Consider the following 26,385-nt stretch of genomic DNA (forward strand, 5'->3'; position numbering starts at 1 on the left):
TTGGCAACAGAATACATTGCTGAAGCATCATTTTTGTTCTTTGCTTTATGTAGCAAGAAGATTCTACTTCCATCTTGAGAACTCCAGCATCTCTACCTATGCTGACCCTAGTCATAAATCCTAGGTGCCTATGTACCAGAAGTTAAAGACAGAATTACCCCCAACTTTCAAATTTTCTATGATAATTCTTTCTTATTGGAAAGTGGGTTTATTTCCTTAGAATAAATTTGAAGCTCATGAAGACGAACTATCCACATCAACAAATTCCTTATGATTAAGTCAGCTTGACAGAGGTCCTGACCATTTCTTTAAATATGCTGTTTGTGCATGCTAAGGAGGACATGCTAAGGTCTAAAACCTAAGAACTTCCAGATTCTTGTATAGGCAGTGGGAAACCAGGCAAGGTTTTACCTCTGTCTGCCTGTTTCCTATCCGCAGACTATTCTTCTCCCCAGTGTTTCTGACAGTTGATTTCATAAGACATCAACACTCCTGGAATTCAAGAATCTGTCTCATAGGAACAGTAAGCTAACACTAAAATAATTGGTACATTCCCTAGGAGTTTTTAGTTTATTCAGCCCTAGGTTGTTCAGTATCAGAGAATCCTCTGGAAATTCTCTATTATTGTACATTGACCTCTTCTATGTGTTTTTTTCCCAGAAGATAATTTTATATGACAAAATATTGGAAGACTGATCACCTAAAGAGTCTTAGATTAAGGTGACTGGGACTAAATTGCTCTCAGCAAAATTTGCACTTGCCAGCAGCAGCCTGGAATCCCAAAGAAAAAAAAAGGCTGTAAAGCTCTGGATAATGGTAATTAATTGTATTTTCACATTGTTGAACTCACAGTAACACACGGGCATGCTAGGAAATATCAGAATGATACAGGAAGGCAAATCTCTTGCTATCTAAACTTTATATAAACTAGATTTCATAAACTATGGCTGCGATTAAAGGGAATGTTTTCAACATCGATAGAAATGTCTGGGTACATGAACACTGTGTGAATTGTGACATGATTTCAGGGTCTTATCAGAAGATAAACGTGAGATTATTTGCCTTGAGAATGGGGAAACTGAACAAGATTGAAAGGGGATTTAATAAATCTTCAACCCTATGGGAAACTATTGTACATAGGCTACATTGCTGGACTGTTCTTCATTTCCAGTGAGATAAAACCAAGAGATTAACATCAGGATGAGGGAGTCAGATTAACTTTATGGAAAAATAGCTCGACATCAGGGGTGCTGTTTTAGAAAACTCCACCAAGAAAATAAAGGTGGTCATTGCAGGAAAAAAATTGCCTATTTATGAGTAGTTTATGGAGTTGATTAAATGATTTAACTATTGATACAAGACAACCAATATCTTATCGTTTTTTTTTTTTTTTTTTGAATCTAGAGTTTGGTAGAGAAAAACAAAACAAAACAATCATGCCAATAACCCAAGCACAGGGCGGCTTTGGCAATATCACAAGAGAAATGTACCTTGGGAATTCATAAAAAATCCTTGTGCATTTAAAGTGATCAAGAAAAAGCTCAAGCTAAACACATCACAAACCACAATTGTAGTGAGTGAAAAACAGTCTGGTCTGATTGTATGTTAATGTTTACTTGTGTTTGTGTTTGTATGTTTTCAAAAAGGCATGAATTTTTTTGCAAGGAATAACATATGCAAGAACACGGACACAATTTACACAAAAGAGAGAAGAGTTTAAGTCACTAAAAATAAATAGCAAGCTAGTAGATGATATCTCCAAGGGAAAATATTCCAAGGAAATAGAGTTAAGAAGAGAACTTGAAATAAAAACACAAAAAGGAGGAAGAAAAAGGTTACTCAAACGCCATTGAATTTGTGCTTCCTCTCCTCTTCCTCCTCTTTCTTCCAGTGGCTTAATCTGGTTTGAAAACAGCAATCCTCTTGCTTCAGCCTCTTGAGTACCAGGGTTATGCAAACATATCATTCTGCCTGGCTCAGTTATAATTCCAATAGACAATGCTGTACATATTGCAAGCCCTGGAATCACTGGGAACCAGTATATCTCATTTTTATGAAGTTTACAATTCACAGGTAGACAGCACTGAGAAGTAGTATTTTGAATACCTACAACTGAAATAAAGGCTTCAGAGGAGATGAACTTCAGGGCAAAGGCGAGGAGCTGATGAGAATACTTAAGGGATGACTGTATGAAATAGTATGAGATAAAAGACTCAAAGAAGTAAGAAGAAGCCAATTCTATTAACAATACACAGAACAGGACACTGTTTTCTCCAGGGATGAGCCCTTGATAGGTTATCAGATTCCAAGTAGTCAGTGTTAAACACATTTATATACCATCAACACTAAATAGACTCAATAGATTGTCTACTATGTATGTACATATGATCTATCTATCTATCTATCTATCTATCTATCTATCTATCTATCTATCTATCATCTCTCATCTATATATGTACCTATATCTATATCTTATCTATGTCTACATGTAACAATTAATGAAGAAGTTATAAATTTGAGGAGTGGGGGTATGGGAAGAGTTGGAGTGGGAAGAGGGAGAAATAGAAATGTTAACATAGCACCCATGTATGAAATTCTCAAAATAAATATTAAAAACTAATAACAATAACAACTCATATACAGAATATTCCTATTAAATTCCTTGGAGGAATTTAAATATATAGGTGACATAAATGTAATTGGAAAAAAAACTCATCAGTGGCCCAAGCTGCAAAATAGATGAAAATAAAGTAGATTTTACATGGAAACAGAGTTAGTTAAAAAGCTAGTTTAGTCTTCTAAGGGGATATATGATGGTATCCAGGCTCAATATGGCTGTGGAGATGGAGCTAAACGATCCAATAAATACATAGTTTTGAAAGTAGAGATGCTGGAGATAGCAGTAACAAGCCTTATCAACACTGGAGTTTCTGCATAGCTTGAGAGAAGTTATGATCCTACATGTTTGTGGAACTGATCTGTATGGTGTGAGCATTTGTAGAGTAATAGATATGGAAAGGGAAGTGAATTCCAAGGAAGCATTAGGAGATACCTTTGAGAGCTTAAGTAGATAGTTTAATAAAAAGTTGGATTCACAATATGGATGCTCATCTGGCCTGTAGTTTAAGATATTAATATGTACACCTCCCAAATGAGGACAGAATGAAATGAGAAGCATAAATGATATTAATCAGAGAAATAGTATAGTACAAATAAAGAAAAGAAGGCAGAAGATATCTTAAGAAACTCAGGGATTTGGGGAGAGTGCTGAGTAGATAAAGTCTCATAAACAAGAAGACATGAGTTTAATCTCTAGGACCCATATAAAAACATTGAGATTGTGACATGTACATGTATTCCAAAACATGGGGAGGCAGAGGATCCTGGAAGTTCACTGGGCAGCCAGTATAGCTTAATTTTGAGAACCAGACTGGTGAGAGTCCATCTCAAAGGAAGGGGGAAAGACTCCTAAGGATGACACTTGACAGTTTCATGCCCTCTACACACATGTATACAAATGTGCACGTGCACCCCAATACCATGTGAACATGTATGCATACCAAACACATAAACACACACACACAAATACACACACACACACACACACACACACACACACACACACACACACACACGAAACGAAACTCTAAGAAATGACAAACCAGATGAGAACATGGGAATCTGTGAGGTAGAAGGAAAACAGGAGGAGTGGAGAGCTACAGACACCAGGCAGAGAGTGTTCAACAGGAAGAAGTGACTACTCTGTCCGGTGACACTGGCAGACCAAATAGGAAAAGGCTAGAATGTTTGTGAGATCAGAAGGAGGCAAAGTGCAAGTTTCTTCATGAAATCTTTGTCTCGATGCCAGGCACATGTATGTGTGTTTGTATCTGGGATTGTACTGGAGTGTACTTGTTTCTGTTCCTGACTGAGGGTGGATTCCTCTCACTCCATGATGTAGATGAGTTCTATTTTGTGCCTTCATCCACATAATAGCTCTGTGTGGTGCTGGGGAAGGGACTGAATTCCTGACCTGAAATGAAAATTCCTCTTTCCAAAACACTCTGCCCCAAATTCTGAGTATACTTAGCACCTATTATTAACTTGATTTCATTTTTAATCAATTTACCCAATTTCTCTATTGGTGCTGTCTTTGAAGACTTGGAGTGGCTTTGTTGAAGGATGCAATTTAAAGATAGCAAGCCCCAAACAGAAACCATGTTTTTAGTTTGGGAACAAAAGTGATTCTCCTAACACTATCAAAGCATGAATTGAATTTGCTTTTGAAAATCAGAACTGAAATGAGTGTGTAAGCAAGAAGAGCTAGTCACCACGTGTTCCAGATTAAACTTTACAAGTAGGAAGAATTAGTTACCTTTTTCGCCTTCACTTTCAAAGGACAATCTCCTTCTTCGTAGTTTACAGGTGTCTGCTTCCGAATCATTTATGGATTGGGACTGCAGCAAAAGATCAGCCTTTGTTAATGGAACTCAAAGGTGGAACTAGAAGGTTACTCAACTTGAACATGATGTATTATCAGCAAACTCTTCGCTATGTCATATCACATCAATTACTTTAAATCTTAAGAATTACATTTTTGGCCAGTAGTAACAATAATTTGCTTGAAGATTGTCTCTAAATTGTAAAGAAGATTGATAGAATAATTCCAATAGCTTCAAAATTTGATTGGGGAAGCCATGGTTTGTAGGAGTTATAGGTTAAGAATGTTAGGATCTGGTATTAGAATTTAGAGACAAAATATGCCGTGTAAGGGGACAAAATATTCCACATAAGGGAATACTTTGTATAACATGATAAACTTTTAAAATATTAATAATTTAGACAAATAGAACCTTCATTATTGCTAGCAAAATGTGTGAAACAATTAACAGTAGCTAGGATGTATAAATTATTTAGTAATGAACATAAGGCCAAATTTAACAATAAGTACATGATTGGAGACAATAGATACTATGTTGAGGGACCTTTATAACACTTGTTTCAGCTCCTCCTCCTCTTTTGATTGTCTCTACAACATCAATCTTGTAAATCAAAACAGAAGCCCCTGCACTGTTCATTTGGGTGCTATCTGAATATCAGTACAAAGGAATTACCTTAAGTTCATAGCTGGTTTTTGGACAAAACTAGAAAGAGGTTTGGTGCCGTCTGACAGAGATCACAATAAAGCATTCAATTAAAACTATTATGAGAATATAGTTTTAAGAACTGGAGACTTTTTACTGTGTGTTTTAATTTTTTTCATTGGTTTGAAGACAAGTTTAGCTAAGTTAGCTCAATTAGAACACTGAATGGCCATCTGACGACCCTAGAAACTGCTGCTGCTTAAGTCTCTCAGAATGCTTGGAGATGAATACAATTCCATGGAGACTTAAATCTAACATCTTTTGCCTAAATATTGACCTAGGGAATTTTTCCATAGAAAATATTAGCTCATATGGAAATACACTGGGCAAGTTCCAAGTGCTCCATGTTTGATTTATAATAAGAGGGCATTTAGAATTGGAATGGAGTTCCTGAAACTTGAGGAACTAACTTAGTAATAAATTGTGAGCTACAATGTAAGTTATCTTTCCACATGACAGGACCAGTTTATAGATCACAGTCCACAGTGGAGCACAGTAAGAGCCAGACTTCCCCAATCATTATAGGTGAGATAATGTGCAGAATTAAAAATAAAATATCATTTCTATTAGATCACATTTTATTCACTCCATAGCCTAGATTTGCACTCTATTGTAAGAGTTAATTAATTCATATTTCATTAATTTGAAAATTGAGTTTAGTGTTAATCTAAACTTTAATAAGGCTAATATTTTCAGTATTGCAGAGAAATCAGTAGCAGCTGATATGGTAGAAATAATAGGTGAGAGAATATTTCGTCCTCTATATAAGATCAACTCCTTTAGGGGATTTTTTTAAGTTCCTTGAAACCACTCCTTTCCTACAGATAGTATGATGGAAACCAAGACTCCAAGAATTCCTAAAGGGTCAAACTTAACTGACCTTTAAAAAAATTATTCAACATCTTTTAATACTGAATTCCCGCCCTATAATTTATTGATTTCAATATTCAGCTGGTCTTTTCTCTAAGTATTTAATACTGATAAATTTTTGTTGCAATGTTTTGTTGGTTGTTTTCAGCAGCACTTGGCAAATCTACGAATGGCATTTCAGGGAGGTGAAGGCCAGCCGTGGGTCTCTACCTTTGCACTCTCGTGTCTTAGGTTGAAAGTCAGTTCTAGATTAGTGAGAAAGTGGTCAGAAAACTCTGGATACATATCCAAGACCTCCAGTAAGTCTTCGCGCTGGATCTTATGCAGGTCACAGTACGTGAGTGCTCTCACATCTGCATTCGACTTGCCGGGCTTGGCATAAAGGTGAACCATTTCCCCGAAGATATCATTTTTTCCTAAAATAAACCAAAAAAGAAGAAGAAGGAAAAAGAAAGAAAAGGAGGAAGAGAAAGAGAATTAATGTTTTTCTTTATAAAGTAGAAAGGGACATCGTCCAACTGACAAATCACTGAACCAAAGATTTCAAATGTAAGATCCTATACCTGCAGGTACATGGGGAGCAAAATTCTGTGTCTTGACTGATTGTACAATGTTTGCGGAGTGAAACTTTGCTCTTTTTAAAAGTCACAGGTTCTGTTATAATGTCTTTCATTTCTTTATTTAGGCTCTTTTGCTAAGCATGTAGGATCTAGAGGATGCCTTCATTTTGTCATACTCTTGAGTGCTAGCTATGGATCTTGCCATGTGGTTTTCTAAATATACCTTCAGGTGGAAGTGTTCTGATGCTGTCAGTCCAGAAATATGAGAGGCTGAAATGAGTTGAATTCATGTTCTTTCTGTTCAGCAGGATCAGGTCTGGAGCTTTTGCCATTTAACAGCTCCACCATTCCTCTGCACTCACAGATATGGACAAGTGATATCAATTCACCTAGTTTCCTCCAGTTACCAGTTTTGAATCTGCCTTTAAAGTATTTGTTTAAAGTATTTAGTTCTATGTCCCCCGCATACCTCGTCAGGGTTTTGGTCATCTGTTCTTTGCTTAGAAATTTTGTCCCCTTTGTGCTTCTACAAATATTGGGATTATTTCAGTATCTGGATTCTGATGGTCCTCCCCATCACCTCCGCCTACCCATGTGTTGTCTGACTTTCAGTTTCATTCAATGACAAGAGTAAGAATAACCGATATTTTTCTGAGGACCATGTAGGTGCCAGGTACTGTGTCAAATGTTTATGTGTATTATGCATATGCATGTTTGTGCATATATATGTATATTATACCCCAAAATAATTTTGTGAAGATGTGATTAGCACCAAAAATTTGTAAATATTGAAACAAAATTAAGAGGTAAACTGACTATAAGAAATAAGGTCATTTCTTAGTTGGGTGAAATAGAGGAAGAAAAAGTAGCCAGGATTAAAACTCATGCATTTTGACACCAGAATCATTCATTATCTTTACCTGCCAAAGATATCAAACCTCCCAATAGTTCTCAAAATTTCATGGCCGTTGTTCTGTTTCTGAATATCAAGGTACTCAAATGGTATATACCCTTAGTAAATGCTGATAGACGACTTTATGAAGTCACTTGTAAAAGTCATTAGCAACATTGCAAAATAGTGATTTCTTCACATATCCTGAAGGTTCTTTTCAGGCTAAAAAAATTCTCTGTATGCCTTATGTTAGCTTTTGGTGGATTACCACATATATCCTCCAATTTGGGGAGCTATCAATAATGTTTAAACAATAACGTTCCAACAAGTCAAAAATGCTGGAATGTTCTTTTTTTTTTTTTTTTTTTTTGGTTTTTCGAGACAGGGTTTCTCTGTGTAGCTTTGCGCCTTTCCTGGAACTCGCTTTGGAGACCAGGCTGGCCTCGAACTCACAGAGATCCGCCTGGCTCTGCCTCCCGAGTGCTGGGATTAAAGGCGTGCGCCGCCACCGCCCGGCGGAATGTTCTTATTTTAAATGAGAGTTTAATAAGGAAAAGTAAAATACCATATACTAATAACTAGAGAGAAGATATTATGCATGGTTTAAATAAATACTTATTAGACTTTGAAAACCATAATAAATAGCAATACTTTTTATGCTAACATGCATGAAAATTGGGACACCAAAGGAGAAGCTTTTGAAATTCCTTAGTTTGAATGACTTAGTCTAGACATTCTTTTTATGACTCTGAACTGTGTTTGCATATGGTTTATATTTTAATTATCTTCTGTGATTCTAGACGAGCAAGGAAGAAACCCTGCGATGCTGAGCAGCACTTTGTACTTACTGCTCTCTAAACACAGAAGCTAGCTGTTTTTCACACAGATGCCACGACAGACAGGCTTAAAGATCAGCCTCTGCTTTTCTTGGTAACACACCAAGATGAGCTTCCAATGCCAAATCCAGTGAAAACTTTATTTTGATAAGTGGCCTTGAGGTGACTTAGGATGCTTTTATTCCTTGACTCTTTATTGGTTTAGAAATAAAACTGTGTACCTTCTCAATCTGTGGATTTTTTTACTGTAATAATAACAAAATTATCAAAATACTAAGGAACTCACTTAAACCTCTTCATTTGTGTAGGGCATCTAATGAGCCTTGCTTTGGTTCTGTACATCAACAAATAAATAATACTTATGAGTTAATGTTCCGATGTGAGAACTAAGAACTGAGTGAAAAGAAACTATTCAGCTGCACATATTGATGGAATGATTGATAGATAGACACTGGGAAATGAACCTGGGGCCTTGACTGTGCTAGGCAAGTCTGCCTCTCATCTACTTCTCCAGCTCTGTATGCCTAATAATCAATGGAACTGTGTATTAAATCTACGAGAAGCTGAATTTTCATAGACACTGGAGGAGGTGTTACTGTGGGGAGGGGGGAGTTTTGATCCTGCAACTATGTGGTCAGAGAGAAAGGAAATAGACTTATTTTTTTTTCTGTTCCACTCTCCATTACCCTAACAGTTGAAAGAAATGCTATAACTTCATATAAGTAGGTTCAGTTTTAAATAGATAGGTTGGACTAAACATGAATGTTCCTTTATACTCAAACCCACGTATTACTCATTTTGTGTCCTATCATCTCTAGTCCTGATGTTATCCTTACTGCCACATTCTGTTAGTAAGGACTCCAATTCCTTTTCTAAGGGTATATAGCAAATAAATGAAATTCATTAAAATATAAACTTAGCTCATGCTACTGTAGGCACATGCACATGCTAATTAGTATGTCAACAACATTGAGTATTTCATATTAAGATGCTGCAGGATCAACCATGAAGCCAAGATCTCACGTGAAAAGAAAATGTCGACTATTTTTGTATATTTGGCCTCAAATGTTTAAGTAGCTGTCAACAGCTTAAGAGAATCATGAGAATGTTTACATACTAAACAAAAATTGAGACATTAAAATGTATTCTTGCAAGGTTAATTTGATATGACATAAATTGAAATAAAGTCTTCAAATGATCGGTGTTAGAGTCCTTATCAACCAATCAGTCTGTTAGCCTGTCATTCTAAACTAATGATTGGTTGCAACCTCTCGTAGCTGAAGATGTCATTATTCCATGCTAAAATACTCACCAAGAATAGCTACCACTATGTCATCCTTGAGGATTTCAATGGAGCCTCTCGATAAGAAGTACAGTGCAGTTAGGACATCCCCACAGTGAACCAGGGTGTCTCCCGGAGGGGCGTGGGTAGTTTTGAACTTCATTGCCAAAGCTCTAAGGCAGCCTTTACTTGCTCCTCGAAAGGCTTTGCAGTTTTGCAGTAAAGTCTGGTTTAGATGCAGGCAAATGTCAGCTTGTAAACATTCTGGAAATCCCTTTAAGACCTGAAAGGAAAAAATAAAGAGTTTGATACTACCAGAACACCAGGCACTTCAACTTGAAATAAAGTCTATTTCTTGCCCACAGATCTGAAGATGCAGTAAATTGTCACGAGGGAGATTTTATAATGCATCTAGTTTACCTCCCTTAATGAATATTTGGTTTGCTAAACATGTCAGAAGTTTTAGCTCTGTATTGTTCTGTGAATTAGCTGCAGACATTCAATGCAACCCAAATGCTGTCTCATTAAAATGCTATGCCTACACATTTTTCATTACGTCTCTTCGCCTGCATTAGGTTATGTAGTATCATATTGTGCAGAGACGTAATGTAATGTGACAATCAAAAGGACACTGGTAAAAGGGAATACAACTCAAAAGATGAGAAACCTTTTGAAAGAATTTTAAATCAATTTAAATTGTCATCATGGGTGTACATTTTAGTTGATGCAGCTTTGGTATTTGCAAATATCATATGATGCAATGCTCTTAGTCAACTCTACTTTGAATAGTCATATTTTTTACACCTTTTTTATACTAAATATTCTGGCAAACATTGAAAATAAAGGAAAGGAGAACAGTTGATGTACTTTGAAGGTAAAGTTTAATTTTTAGTAATAGAAATGGTGCTACTTTTGAAAACTTATTAATTTAAAACCCTAGGAACAGATTAAACAATAACTTGTGACAAACGTCCCTCAGTTTGAATGGAATAAAGTGCTATTTTTATTATTTTATTTATTTATTTATTTTGGTTTTTCGAGACAGGGTTTCTCTGTGTAGCTTTGCGCCTCTCCTGGAACTCACTTGGTAGCCCAGGCTGGCCTTGAACTCACAGAGATCTGCCTGGCTCTGCCTCCCAAGTGCTGGGATTAAAGGCGTGCGCCACCACCGCCCGCCAAAGTGCTATTTTTACAAAATTATTAGATGCAATGGGATGGGGGCACTATTCTTTAACTCTTTATGTCTTGTTCTCTGGGGTGGCATACGCAGGCTTTAGTTCTTACGCTGACTTTTCCCTGCAAGTATAAACAGTATGCTTTGGGGCTGGTGGAGGAAGCATTGAACAGAACAATTTACAGGGTAAAAATGCATTTAGAGATTTTTCTTCCTCTGGTTTTTCTTGGTTTAACCTTAGTATATAATTCAATATAACAAAAAATAATCCTACATTGGCCATAGACAATTCTAGTGTATCTAGTCTGTAAAGAAACCTCAAGTTGACTTATATTTGAGACAAACTATGATTGTCAGTGTTTGAAATACTAAAACAACTACAGTGATCCAACTTCTACAAAGCTACCAAGCTGACATAGCCGCTGAATTGACTATGGTATAATATGAAAGAATCTTTAACAGATGTGAAGCACAGCAGCCACATTTTTGTTCTTGCTTTATTCATCTACGGAGAATAAAGTGTATTTTGGAAGAAAATATGTGGGATTAAAAATTTTCTGGAATTTGCCACAGTTTGACTCTTGTGCAAGTCACTTCATCTATCCACGTTTTTTTTTCTACAAGATTAGAATCTCCACAATACCATCTTAGTAATGTTATCACTAAATAGTGTGCCAGTTATCAAATTCTGCTTACTCAGCTCCATGCTGCCAACACTTCACTCTCAAAGTTTTCTGTTACCTGACTTGGGTCCAGTAGAATTCAAGCCTTTTTCTTGTATGAGCTTCTGGGCATGCATCCTCAGACTTCCTCTTACCTATAACTTCAGGTTCTAGCCACCTGAGTAGACTCCTCCCAGTTCCCCTGCTTGTACCGAAGACCTCTCCAATACAAACTGCCTCAAATTGCCTAGTCCTGTCTCTGAAGTCTAGTGGTTTTATCTTACTTTTATGGATGCCTACGTAAGTTGAGGTTTCCTCATGGAACCAATAGATGACTGCTCTTTTCCATCATCTACATTTGAAATTATTGCTTTGAATTCTTCAGCAAGTTGTATCAATCTGGAGATGACCTTAGTTTGGACACTGTTTTCTGAATTAAGAGCCATTTTATTTGGGGATTCTATAGGGAAAAGAACACCAGTGTTCATTGGCTTCTGCATGTGTCTTTTTCCTCCCTTGGAAGCCACTTTTGAAATCTCAGCATAACTCTTAAATGACCCCACTAGGACATAGACGGATAGAGCAACTACACTAAATGATAAGCTAGTCCTTTTCTTTTAGATATAGTTGATAAAGTCTCTTATCCTTCACATAAATGAGGGAGGGTATTTGTCCTGTACAGCTGAAATGTGCTTCTGGAAGATTCCCTGAAATAACCCCTGAATATAGTCAACCTATTGTGTTTCTGTGTGTCTGGGGATGCTGATGTGTATGTTGGCATGTTTTGAGTTGAGATGAGGCAGAGATGGTATTTCCGTCTTTTGAATTTGTCACATGAGCTATATAGTTCGATGAACACAAGCTGAAGTTCTTGATTGTCCACTTGCCAGTTCTGAGTTTGCTGGTTATTTAACTTCTCTGTGATGCAGTATCTTACTTTTAAAAATTAAATTAATAACATTTGCTTCACAGAGTTGGGACCACAATTAAATACAATAATATATGTGAAACACAAAGTTGATAGGCAATTCACCATGTATTTTTGGATTCTTAAAAAAAAAACAACACAAACCTGAGTACATTTTTCCTACCAAATAACAAGATAATAAGTTATCTTTAATTAGTTTTATACTCTGCTAACTGAGCAGAGTTGAAATGTTTTGTAATCTAGGCATTATTAGTTTGTAGATCTCTTCCCCTAGCACTTCTCTGTAATCTTATTTCCTATTTCTCTTTAAGTGCTCTGGTTCATGTGGATGTGAGTTTTCACAGGTATTTGCCTTATATTCATTCTGAAAATAGGCAGTTAATGAAATATATTACAACTATATTTTAGAATCCCAGTCATTGTGGAACTGCTCACAGAACCTGAAGGTCACTTGGGAAAGTTTCCAGGCTAAACGGTCTATTTTCAGTCTTCATTCTGCTAGACTGGGATCCATTGAAAAGGATTGCATTCAACTCAAGATGCCACAGAGTCTTCTTTTCACAGGAGGTGATTATACAGACATTACAGAAAAGTTGCCCATATGCAGAAGTCTCATGTGATCTTAACTCAAAACTAACTATCCTAACTATCTTCATTTCATCACATCTGTTGCTAAAGTTAAAACTGATTAAGACTTGAAATTTTCTTGTTGGATCTCAGATTCATTGTTTGGATTTCCCAAGTAGGTCACTGACTTTAGAATTTGTATTTAACTTCAGGGAAGAAAACTTTTTTAATGTAGAGTTAACAGTTTGGAACATAAAAAAGTACCTTTTTTTTTAAGTGAGAAATAAAAGGTAGTTTCAAGTAGGTGTTTAATCAAGACATCCTGTTCACTATTTCCATCTGAGTTACCTTCTTCCTTTCCTATTTATTGTACTATGTTTTTCTTGTGTTTGTTTCCTCTGTTAAACTTCCTGAATTAGAATCTTTTCATTTACCACTGAACTACTGACCTCTTAGCCGGCCTCATAGATATAGATGGGAAACAGCTGGAATGTAAAATAGCTGAATACAAATCAAGACACAAGCTTGCTTGATGACGGTTACGTCCGTAACCACAGTGCTCTGCGTTCTTGGCTGTCAAACTGTGATGCTGCAAACCTGCCACTGTCCGCTCTGCATCTGGAACTACTATTTCGTTGAGCAAATCCAATTGTAAAGCCGAGAAGCATCACCCACAATCAGTCTAGTGGCCTGCACCTTAGAAAATCAGTTCTTGTCTTTTTAGCACATATTCATTCACATCCTTGCTTATTTAAATACTTAAATAGCACCAAACTCTAGGCTCACATCATAATGAATAAAACTGTTCTGAAAATGTGTGTCGTCTTCACGACAGATAAACACAATTCTTACAGGTCTAATCAGAGCTGGCCACACTGTCCTCACGTTCAGGTAAGATATTTGTAATGTGCATTTGTATTTGTGTAATGGACATTCATGGAACCCTCAAGCAGCAGTTAATTTGAGGTGAGTTGAAGTCCTAATCTCAGTTTTCTAACACTGCTACTGTAGGACAGATTTTTAAGCCTCGGGAAAGTTCCAGAAAAACTCTTCTCTCTGTGTAGAAAGGAATCGCATCCCTTTATTATGTGTGATGTAAAGCCATTTGTGTCTTGCCTTCCCTTTACTTAAACTGATGTGAATAAAAATCTATGATTCTCATAATGAAATTATAACTTATATGAGACTTTTCTCATTGAAGTCTGAACTACTTGCTGTGATAGTTATATAAAGTTTTTTAGTTTACTGCTTGAGGGCTCCAAACACAAAGACTATTGAACACGAAGAACCCACTAATAATACTTTAGCATTATTAAGGTCATTTTCAAAAGTTATACAAAACAAAGGGAGGGCAAAATTATTACCTAACAAACGTGTATGAAATGTGATCAGTAATTGATTCAGAAGCATCTGACTTCATGGTAGATTTCCATAGCAGTTGTATATGCCAATACACTTGTAATGTCCTGACAATACATTCTTGTTATTTGTAATTATACTGAACAAGCATTACAGCATTACCAGCTGAGTCCATGCTGACACTAATGTAGGCCTAATGCTTCTCACTTGATATACATACTAGTCAAAATGATACAAAATTAAAAAATTTAAAATCCTTCTATATAAGTTTTTAAATCAATAATAACAAAAGACTTATGCTATGTATTGGGACACCAATGAAAAAAAAGTTTGATCAATCCTGATGACAATATAATTAAAGAACTGTATCATAGGTGTCCTGGCTAGTTTTATGTCACCTTGACACTAGCTAGAATCATCAGAGAGGAGGGAACCTCAGTTGAGAAAAATGCCTCAATAAGATCGGGCTATATGCAGGCCTAGAAGTTATTTCTTAATTAGTGACTGATGTGGGAGGGCCCAGCCCATTGTGGGTGGCACCACTTCTGGGGTGGTGGTCCTGGTTTCTATAAAGCCGACTGAGCCAGCTGTAAGGAGCAAGGTAGTAAAGCAGCACTTCTCCATGACCTCTGCATCAGCCCCTGCCTCTGGGTTCCTGCCCTGTTTGAGTTCCTGTCCAGACTTCCTTCAATGACGAACAGTGATTCGGAAACATAAGCCAAATAAACCCTTTTCTCCTCAATTTGCTTTTGATTCTGGTGTTTCATCACAGCAATGGTAATCCTAACTAGGGCAATAAGTTTTGGTTAGTGGCATTGAGTGAAAAACATTCCTATTCAGGGAAATTGTCAACAAAAAAGTTTGGACATGCCATTATTATGCCATCTTTCACGACAATAGGAGAGATATTTATTCCATTAATAAAACTTTAACTGATAGAAAAATATTTCTAAATTAAGACAGTGTATTGGCAGCAAACTGTTACTCTTTTCGAAGATTTGAGGCACAAGATTGAACATTTGCTGCTTTCTGTCTCTGTCTGAGACTGTCTCATGATGAGCATATTTTCCAGATTCTGTTTAAAAGTGTTCAATAATGTAAGTTTTAACCCAAACACTTCCCAGCCTTCTTTCACGTGTTTTGAACCACTGAACTCACTTTTTGAAAGAAACCAAGGATATTACCTGACAGATATTGTCTATCCTGTGTACTGGATGTAGTAGGGGGGCTGATCTGTTTTCTAACCAGTGGCTTTTCATTCATTTCAGCTAGTATTGCTGCAGAAGGGAACGTTCGCAAAGGCAGGCCGAATAGAGAGCACATTTAGGCAGCTTGACTGTGGCAAATGGTTCCATAAATAGCAGATTAATCATGTGGACAACTTCGGTGGCTGAGTTAACTGTCATTAGGAAATGTCCTAGGGAAATTCTCTGGGTCATTAAATATACTTAAATCTTGACAAATTAGGATTAATCAAAACACAAATTAGCACTCCCTGTGAACCTCCAGCATGATTATCAAGCACATTATGCAAGTAATATGTTAAATCTTAAGTCTCTGCCCTAGAGTACAGCTTTACTCTTTGATAGCATTTCCCCACTCTGGTAGAATTGCTGTTTTTTATGTGGGCATTCAGCTTTTTGATAAATCTTTAGCACCTGTGAACTCATGAACCTTACATTTTGCTCTTTGTAGACACTGATGTATTAACATAATGCATTTTGTAATCTCTAGATCATTCTGTATTATATCATTTCTGTAGTTAGGCACTAATAAATAGGAAACACATACATTCTATGCTTCCTTGGTGGTTACAATTTGATTACTACATTTTAACCACTGATTATAATACTGAATCCTTAAGTAGATTTAGCACTACATATACACATTAATTACCCTAGTGTGAAGCTCAAATTGCTTTGACATCTCTTTTTTTTTATTTTATCTCCATGTGGCTGATAAAAATAAGGTATTATTTTAATATATAAGGCCATCATGCCTTGCCAGACTGTTGGGTGAAATGAAAGGATGGTGAATTCAGAAATGTGGAAATATTTATAAACACTGGGATAATACATTAATACATTTCATGTAACCTATCCACACTTAGCACACAGTTTGTATTAATCAAGATAGAAAGCCCTATCATACTTGGACATGGATAAAACAACAAAAAGTCCTGAAGTAGATTTGGCTCCAGCAATGATGCCTTAAAAAATAAAGAGCATCTTCTTCCTACGTCCTCCTATTTCCCAACCAGCAGCATTGCTGTGATGTTTCCTTTTTAGAGAGACACTTCAACATGACGCAATGAACGTAGGGTTAACAGTGATGTGTGGGCAGAAGGGAATCACTGTTTTTAATCATCATCCAACCTCTGGAGTCTTTTTTGCTAAACCATTAAAAGCTTGGCTCACACGGGGTGTTTCAGGATTTCGGCAGTGTAATCTCAAAGATAACTGTAGAAACTATTAAGATTTCTAGGGGCTACAAGAAGGAACAGCAGCCTCAGGGTTAGGTTCTTAGCCTCTCCCTTAAAATTCCTCCAGTTCATAGTAGAGAAAGGGATGAAAAGAATGTCACTGTAGCCCTTTCTTCTAGGTGCACTACAAATAGTTCTTCTGAATTGATTGATTGTAGATGATCTGATCTTGCTCACAGAGTAAAAGAAAGGGAAATGCAGTCTTCCAGGTGACAGATACAATGATTGAAAGTATCACCTTGCAGCTAAAATGCTATCTTTCATTTGAATCAAGTTTTATGATCCCAGAAAGATTTCTCTTTGCTATGTTTTAGAACCAAATTTCTTCAACATTATATGAAGCAACAGAGTTGCAGTCATCTCATTTTACAAATATAAAAGATAAGACACAGCAAACTAGAGGACTCTGTGGAAGTACTAGGACTCCAAACTTAGTTCAGAATTTGTTTAACTATTTTTATTTAGCTGTCTTTCAAGTTGGACCTCTAAAGCTGCTAACAGTATGAGACATAAAGTGTTTCTCATTAAGTTTTAGTAATTGGTTTTGTAGATCAAGATTCCGAGTAGATGCTCTCTTCATTTTGTACAAGAGGGGTGATGTGTTCTTCAGAAATATTAAGATAGATGAAAATGTAATTAATTGTTTTGTAGGGAAAGTAAAAACCCATATTGACAATTGTTTAACTTATTATAAAATAGTAGTAGCTTCACAACAGAAATTTACTGTCTTCATAGATCAGTTTCCCTTCCCATAAAATGTACTGACTGTTACCTGGAACTCTGACTGTTGTACATTCTGTCAGATCTCTGCACATTTCTGCTTCTACTAACCAAGCCACTGTGTATGTTCCAGCAGGTTTTTTTTTCAACTTCACAAGTTGGTGAAATTACATAATTCAGTAATATAATACAAAAATCCATGACACTGAGAAAAAGGACGGCTATTCTCCATTTCTTTTTTTTTTTTTTTTTTTTTTTTGGTTTTTCGAGACAGGGTTTCTCTGTGTAGCTTTGCACCTTTCCTGGGACTCACTTGGTAGCCCAGGCTGGCCTCGAACTCACAGAGATCCGCCTGGCTCTGCCTCCCGAGTGCTGGGATTAAAGGCGTGCGCCACCACCGCCCGGCTCTCCATTTCTTAAACTACAAAGTAAAGGTAAATTTGGAAAAGTTTGGTAGCAATGTGCCATTTAAAAACTGCAATCAGGATGGGAACAGGAGGGATCAGGTTGGGGGAGAATAGAGGGAGAGAGTACTGGGAGACAAAACTAGAATTGGGGGCATTTTGGGGACATGGTATGCTGCAGGCTGAAAAAAATATGTAAAGTAGGAATTCAGCTGATTCTGACAAAGCTAGACGTGGAAGAGTTAAGAACTCTTCCAGAGGATGAGGCCAAGGTTCAAGGAGTCTTGGTGATATTGGCTTTTGATTATTAGCTGTTTCCTGCTATGAACTTCTCATGTGCTAGTATGGCTATGGCTTTTCCATCATTCATTGGGCACAATTTCTCCTATGCAATTAAAGTATTTGTATGACTTTCTCCAATGGTGCTACAATAGACACAGTCAAAATCCCTAAGTTCAGGCCTTTCTGCAATTATCATCATTAGCAGCATCCGGCCAGGACCATGCCCTGACGGACCAAAGTATCTTATCCGAGATACCTCACAGACTCTCTAAGAACAGACTTAAGCATCTAGGTTATCTGTTTGAGAAGGCCTGGTAGATGTGCTAATTAAGTTTAACTTTCTCCTTTTCCAAATCTTATCTCTAGTTTTAGATCTCCTTTTAACAATTACCAGGTGCATCTAGCTGTGATGGAAGTTGCCTAGCGACCAAGCACGATATCCCGGTCCTGCTAGAAAATGACAAGAGCAGAGATAGCTAAGATGGAAAAGAACTAGATAAATGAGAACTTAGATGGGGCAGAACTAGACGAAGGAATTAAGACAGAACTTAGAGGGGACAGCAGATAAATATAGAGAGAAATCCAGCAAGAAAGGAGCTAGGCATGAGAGCAGAATAGAAGCTGTGTAGAGAGAGAACTGACTCAGAAGAATAAAGTGAATGGACTAAAGAGTCTCGTGCATGTAGATTCATTTAATATCGTCAAAGATTAGCTTATCAGCTGGTTGTAGATTCTTCCACAGACCCTGGGAGAGGGCTCTCTAGAGACTGGACCCCAATAGTCCACGTTAATGGTAGAAATTCAATGCAATGGAAACTCCTAAGAATCTACAGGGGTGACCCTAGCTAAGACTCCTAGTAATGGGGCAATCAGAGCCTAAACAAGATATCTTCTGTAACCAGGCACGGCTTCCAGTGGAGGGACTGGGACACCAACCCAGCTACAAAACCTTCAGCCTACAACTTGTTCAGCCTGCAAGATAAACTAGGGAGAAGGTGGCACAGAACTTATGAGTGTGGCCAACCAACAACTGGTTCAACCTGAGACCCATGCCATGAGAGGGAGCCCAGGCCTGACACTGCCTGGAGGACTAGAAACTAGAGGCTGGGTAGCCCAGGGACCAAAGATAGAACCAAACACAACCGGCATTAAAAAACAAGAAAGAAAGAAAAAAGAAAATTCCTAATGATTCTAATGATTCCTAATGATACTCTGCTATACTCATAGACAGGAGCCTAGCATAATTGTTGTCAGAGAAGCTTCATTCAGCAACTGATGGGAATAGATGCAGAGATCCACAGTCAAACATTAATGGGCAGAGCTTGGGGAATCCAACAGACGGGGAAGAAGGATTTTAAGAGTCAGAGGGGTCAAGGACACCACAAGAAAACTCACAGAATCAACTAACCTGGGCTCAAAGGGGCTCTCAGAGACTGAACTAACACAATCAGGGAGCCTGAATGGGTCTGACTTAAGCCCTCTACATGTAAGTTACGATTTTGTAGCTAGGTCTTCTTTAGTACTAATAACAGTAGGAGTGGTGGCTGTCTGTGACTCTTTTGCCTTCCTTGGGGACCCTTTCCTCCTACTGGGTTGCCTTGCCCAGCCTTAATACATGGGGAGGTACCCAGTTTTATTGCAACTTGATTTGCCACATGTCCTGGCTGGTTTTGTGTATCAATTTGACACAAGCTAGAGTCATCAGAAGAAGGTGCCACAATTGAGGAAATGTCTCCATGAGTTCCAGCTGTAAGGCCTTTTCTCATTTAGTGATCAATGGGGGAGGGCCCAGCCCATGGTGGGTGGTACCATCACTGGGCTGTTGGTCCTGGGTCTAAGAGAGCAGGCTGAGCAAACCAGGGGAAGCAAGCCAGTAAGCAGCTCCTCTCCATGGCATCAGCATCAGCTCCTACCTCCGGGATCCTGTTTGAGTTCCTGTCCTGATTTCCTTCAGAGATGAACAGCAATGCTGAAGTGTAAGCCCAATAAACCCTTTCCTCCTCAACTTGCTTTTTGGTCATGGTGTTTTGTTAGAGACCCTAACTAAGACACCATGTTTGGTTGATATCCCTGGGAGTCTTGCTATTTTCTGAAGAGAAACAGAGGAGGAGTGCTCTGGGGGAGAGGGAAGGTGGAGGGGAAGGACCAGGAGGAGAGGAGGAGAGGAAACTGCTGTCCAGATGTAATATATGAGAGAGGAATAAGAAAACAAACAAAAAACTGAAATCAGATTGCTGAAGTAGATGTGGGTTCAAATATTTGAATAACAGAAGTGTTGTCATCCACGAACTCCATCCTAATCCACAAGAAAAGGAGAAATAAAAAAGCAATTGAAAAGTGACAATAAAACGGAAGTTATTGGAAATAAAGAGCCATATCTAAGAACTTTGGGCTAAAGCACAGGATGATAAAACAGAAACATTTCATGTCAAAACTCACAGGAAAATGACCATCCTTATATCTATCACAAGAAAAGAAAAATAAAATCCAGGACAGAGATGAAACTAGGAAAATATAGTCAGCTCTCTGTGCCCTTCCAGCAGTAAGCGTGGGTGCAGTGTAACATTGAGAAAGGAAGGAACGAAGGGCAGTATTAAGGGATGGTGGTGAGGGAGGGCAGAACACAGGCACAGGGCGGGGTTTGTGAAGAAGAGCACAAAGAGCGCATGCCACCTCACTTACTTCAGTTTCACAGACCGGCACGGGTGATGCAAGACGACAAAAGTTGGAAAGTGGGTCCACTCTGACAGATAACTGAGTGTAAGAGAACTAGAAATATTGAATCTGCTTGGCATGTTGGATGCAATTGTAATATAAAACTTAGTTATTCTCAAACTACTTAAATCTGTAATCTTATGGTATGTAGCTAATCTTATTTTTTTAAAAATGCAAAAAAACCACAAGCTATCAGATTAAAAAACAGGTTTTATACAATTGATGGCATTTTCTTTCCAGTCACATAGGAAAACACAAGAAAACCGATGAAACAAAGTCAAAAATATAATGGGACCTTTTAAAAACAAGGAATGGTCTCTTAACTACATCAGAAATGTTGGTAAATCAGACCCTGTTTAAAATGGCAGCCAAAAAAATGTGTCAAAAAGGTCCATTAAGTGAAATGATTGTCTTGAAAATATATTAGGAACAATTTATAGTCTATGTGACAGATTAAATCCTGACATCTGTAGTGTATGTAGAGTTCTTATAAAATAAGAAACAGCGACAAAATGGTAAAAATAGGCAATTCATAAAAGAAGCTATCCAGATATGCTGTATATAGAGAAAGTCTGTTTAGCCAGAGAAATGTCACTGAAGCAATCATAAATACATCTGCTAAACTGGAAGAAAGGAGAACAAAGCGTAGCACCCATTGCCACTGGAGGAAGAGCAGGTGAGCGTTACCATTCTTCTCGGAAATGGGAATTGCCAAACAATAGCTATTAAAATGAAAATTGCTCACAGAAATCTCTCACCTGAAAATCTGCTCATAAGGATAAAACCATCAGTAAAAGATATAAGTAAGTATATTTGCTTTGCTGTCATCTAAAGTGGTATAAAATTAGAATAAAAGTATAAGTGTATTAGTGACAGAATAGTTCAGTGTTATATTATAAAACTGTAGATTATTATATGCTATAGAACTAGAGTATGTAAAATGAGTTACTGCAGGAAGTCACGATTTCATTTTGTAAAGGGGACTTGGATGTAATTTTATAAGGTGTGAAGTGAGAAACATCAAGTATAATGTTAAATTACATAGCTAAGTGTGTGATGGCGTGTATATGTAATTATATATATGTATGTATGAGAATATTAGCACATTCACAGCAGAAATGAGAAAGATTTAGAAGATTAACACATGAGTGATGGATATTGTATGAATAAATTCTTGATGCAGAGAGGGGATAGCAATGAACAAGGATGAAATAAAATCTGCACTATAGCGCTAAAACCCCCCAAATAAAATACACACATGATTTTATCTGTGTAAAATTTGTATGTAGTTGTGTCTCTGTGTGGGTAATATGGGCACTATTATAAAAGATAGTCTTAACTTGAAAATCTCTGATCAGGTTGTATAACTCTAGAAGGATACCAATATTAAATATTATAGGCAACAGGCTTGGTGACCAAGATGCTGCAGTTGGACATTATCTATGATTTGAAAAGATCTAAGGTAAATTCTAACTACTTTTAAACAGAATTTTGTTAAACCATTAATAGAACTCAGGATATTTTAATCTGAAGGCCTTCTACTGTGGTCTAGATTTCGTAGTACCTGAAGGTGCTATGTTAGGTGCCAAGGGAGAGAAGGAATCACTAGTTCTACCAAACTGAACGCTCTGAACCCCAACAACGATCATCATGGTAAGATATCCCTAAAGGTGCAATAGTGACTCATACATTGTCAACAGGCAACAGCTGTTTAATTGATCATATATTGTTCTCAACAGGAGGAAAATCGTGTCTAGTTGTAAATACCTAGTCAATCATCTGTGGCTAGTTAGGTCTTAGAAGAGAGCATACTACCACAACTGTATTGGCCAGCATGATTCCTAACACACTCTGAAATCCATCCTTATACCTACAAATAAATATAGCTCTCCACACCTCCCAACATCAAAGAAACTTTGATTTGCATCAACCAGAGACCATCACAGAAAACCACAACTAGCTATACTGCAAGAATCAACTGATTTAGGGGAGTCCAGTCTCAACAGATACATCTACTCCTGCATTGAAGGCTCAAGGTACGTCATGGAAGAGAGGCCAGAAAGACTGTGTGGCGACCTAAATAAGACCTGACCAATAGACACGCTATTGTGGAATGGGGAAATCTCACAGAGCCCTACACTTAGTAAAAGAACTGTGGTTAACTAATGACTACTGAGAAAGGAAGAATTAGTTTTTCTTAGAGAAATAAAAGGGGGGGCTTAATTAGTATCCAATACCAATCGGGCAGCTCTGAAATCATATACACAGAAGCAACACTAAATGGACTCAAAGTTTTATTTATATATTCATCTATCTATCTATATATATATATGTGTGTGTGTGTATATACATACATATGAATATTTGTAGCAATAATAATAAATAAAAGGTTATCAATTTTTAATCAAGGATAGGGAAGTGAGAAGGGTTAGACAGAGGAAAGGGAAGAAAGGAAGTGGTGTAATTATATTTTATTTTTTCAAAAATTGTGTGTATGTGTTTGTTGTGTGTGGTTCATACATGGGCACATGGGCGAATGCGCATACAAAGGCCAAAGGAGATCATCAAGTGGCTTTCCCCATCACTCTTAATTTCTTCAAGACTGGCTCTCCCACCCAGGCTGTCTGGCTCGCGAACTCCTTGGACCCACCTCCCTCTACTCCTCAACATTGGTGTTGCAGGCACGTGCAGGTGATGCCCAGTTTTTCACACTGGTGCCTGGGATTTGAATTCAGGTCCTCCTGATGAATAGCAAGCACTCTTGCCCACTGAGGCAGCTCCCTAGCCACTATTTTAAAACAGAGTCTTATACTCTGATAGTGTACAGTAGTTCTACAACTTATATTTGAAAAAAGTTGAGTTTCTTTTCATTTTGTTTCAGTGGCTTGAAAAGTCATTTCTCCAAAATAGTATATGGCTAGTATAAAATCCATAACCTATGGGAGCTATGATACTTAATGAAAATATCTGTAAAATATTTATAGATTCCAATTCAGTGTGCTAAGGCAGATAGGACCAAAAGGGAAAGTAATCAAGTAATACATTGCAATTAAGTGCCCTCCTCATGCATAAGGATGAGGACGTAGAAATGAAATGCAGTCAGACACATGGTGAAATATTGCCCCCAATTTTCTTTTCTTTTTTATGATTATCAAAATTTTTAAAAATTAAAATATAATGACATCACTCCTCCTTCCCTTTCCTCCCTACTACCCTGCCATGTCACTTACTTTTCTTTTCTCATTTCTCACCATTATCTAATCTACATGTCCCACTTCCCCAGCTCATCCCAGAATGTCCCCATCTGTTCATTTTACCCAAGACTAGCACATAAACGTTTGTTCCATCTATCAGTCCTGTTTGTGAAGTAATCAAGCATATTGCATTTTTTTCTAAATGATATTCTCACTGATTCTTCAGATATGTAGTCACAGGGATTTGATTTATTGTGAAAGTGGCTTGGTCATCAGTTCTCAAGTTATCTGCAACTCAATATTATGATGGCTCCTAGACATGGAGAATAGAATTCTCTCATAGACTAAAGCTTCCATCTTGGAAAACACCACCAAGATCTCATTTTCCTTACATTTGTGTATCATGATTTACAGCAAAGAACCAGAAGTCAGGGATGGATTTCCCAGTTGAAATTAAATAACAACATAGATGTGGAGTGAGTCTTTGGCTTATCTTCTCCTATGGTAGCTGTTCCTAAACACAGATTTTTTTTTCTCACTCTGAGGGTTGTAGATCATCACTATCTGTGAAGATTACCAATAGAAAGGACAAGATGAACTACAGAAGAAATAAAACTGTCTTAGTATAGTGCCCAGACTCCACCAGCAGAAACTATGCAATTCTCTCTCAGGGAAATCCCAAGCAGACTGTCCCAAAGCATAAAGTCTCGTGGTGGTGGTAGGAGGTGATCTGCCTTGCTAACAGAAGTCAAGATACCAACTAAAACACACTTTGAGGTACATCTATCATGAAAGATGTAATTATTCTGTACTTTTCCTATCATTACATTCACATAAATGTCTACATCTAGGAAAGTATATATCTGAAATTTTGGTGCTATTACATCCTTAAGATTATGTAATAACATGGTTTGGGTGAGTTGTTTATGCTAACTTTCATCCTTAAATTAAAAAAAAACCCAACTAACATATTAAGTAGAACATATATATATATATATATATATATATATATATATATATACACACACACACACACACACACACACACACACACACACACACACATATATATATATATGTATTGTTAATAATAATTTCCATGTACTGGTTTGTTTTTCATGGAAGAGATTATCAGACTTTTTTTTCTCCTGAGGAACATTGTGGTGATCTGAGTTCATTAAGTTGGGAAAGTGCTTAGTTATTCTAGTATCTATTTTAAACAGACTTAACATAATATTTCTGAAGAATACTTTATTACTGAACTTCAATGAAGTCTGTGTAGGGAGTAGCAAAATCGAGGAAAACACAGTGATGTCCCTAAGTGAATGTGCACTGTTGACATGTGTCTGGAGTCTCCAACCAATGGTGGAAATGGAAAAGCTTACTCCCTCCCCAGAATGAGGCTCACAGAGAAATGGCAAAGCCTTCCTTGCTGGTCCATGTGGCTGTTGATTGTGTATGCAGAAAATGTTCATCATAGCTTTTTCTATCCCCTGATGTTACAACCTGAAGAATGCTCCCCTAGAGAGGTTGCTCCTAGTAATATTAGCTGAACCTATCCTTTTGATTCAGCAGCTTACCATATGCCGTGCCTTGTTTATTTGTATATTTATATAACCCTGTCTCCTTGTTCAGCTGTGAACAATAACCCCTTCTTTCTGTTCATCTCTCTATAACATGTTGAGCTTCTGGGTGCTGCCGCTTCTCCAGCAGAGAGCCCAGACCATCAGAACCCAGCTTTCCGTGTTTGTATGTTTGTCCGTTCTGTGTTCCCTAGCCATACCGGTCATGTTCAGTTCTCTGGAGTCTGCAAGATCTGATTTCTTCCTTCCTTCCTTCCTTCCTTCCTTCCTTCCTTCCTCCCTTCCTTCCTTCCTCTCTCGCTCACTTGCTCTTGTGTTAACAAAAGAACAGGAAACTGAATTGGGTTTGAATGACTGCTTCTTGCTAATCAAGGGTCCTGTTCAAACAGGGTCATTATTTTAAGGAGTTGCAAAACCAATGAAGATCCTATTTCCACTCTCTACTGCTGTAAGAAGAACACTAGTGATACACTGGAGAAACTGAAGCCTAGAGTGTCCTCACTGCCTCTGTGGTGTTTCCACAGTAGCTGTACTCTTTAAAGCCCTGGGGCAAGCTGCAATTCCTTCCTTTGTGTCAAAAATTGCTAAAAAAAAAAAAAAAAAAAAAAAAAACCCAAAAAACAAAGAACAAACAAACAAAACAAACAAACAAACAAAAAACTGGGTGTGGTGGCTCAGGCCTTTAATCCCAGAACTCAGGAGGCAGAGACAGGCAGATCCCTGAATTTGAG

At 37.5% G+C, this 26,385-nt stretch overlaps 1 protein-coding gene across 3 annotated transcripts in view; it reads right to left on the reverse strand.

Moving 5' to 3' along the window:
- Kcnh7 (potassium voltage-gated channel subfamily H member 7) overlaps nt 1-26,385 on the reverse strand; it is a 463,447-nt gene that overhangs the window by 32,332 nt on the left and 404,730 nt on the right. For 2 of the 3 annotated variants that reach the window (XM_052723439.1, XM_052723437.1), the window contains 3 exons: nt 9,615-9,867; nt 6,225-6,430; nt 4,376-4,457 (listed from right to left, as the gene is read on the reverse strand). In XM_052723439.1, the coding sequence (XP_052579399.1) occupies nt 4,376-4,457; nt 6,225-6,430; nt 9,615-9,867 (541 nt within the window). The remainder of the gene's footprint in view (nt 1-4,375; nt 4,458-6,224; nt 6,431-9,614; nt 9,868-26,385) is intronic. The other variant, XM_052723438.1, reaches the window with a different exon arrangement.

The sequence above is a fragment of the Peromyscus californicus genome, unplaced genomic scaffold (assembly GCF_007827085.1).
Source record: "Peromyscus californicus insignis strain IS unplaced genomic scaffold, ASM782708v3 Scaffold_7__1_contigs__length_154581171, whole genome shotgun sequence".
Lineage (NCBI taxonomy): Eukaryota > Metazoa > Chordata > Mammalia > Rodentia > Cricetidae > Peromyscus > Peromyscus californicus.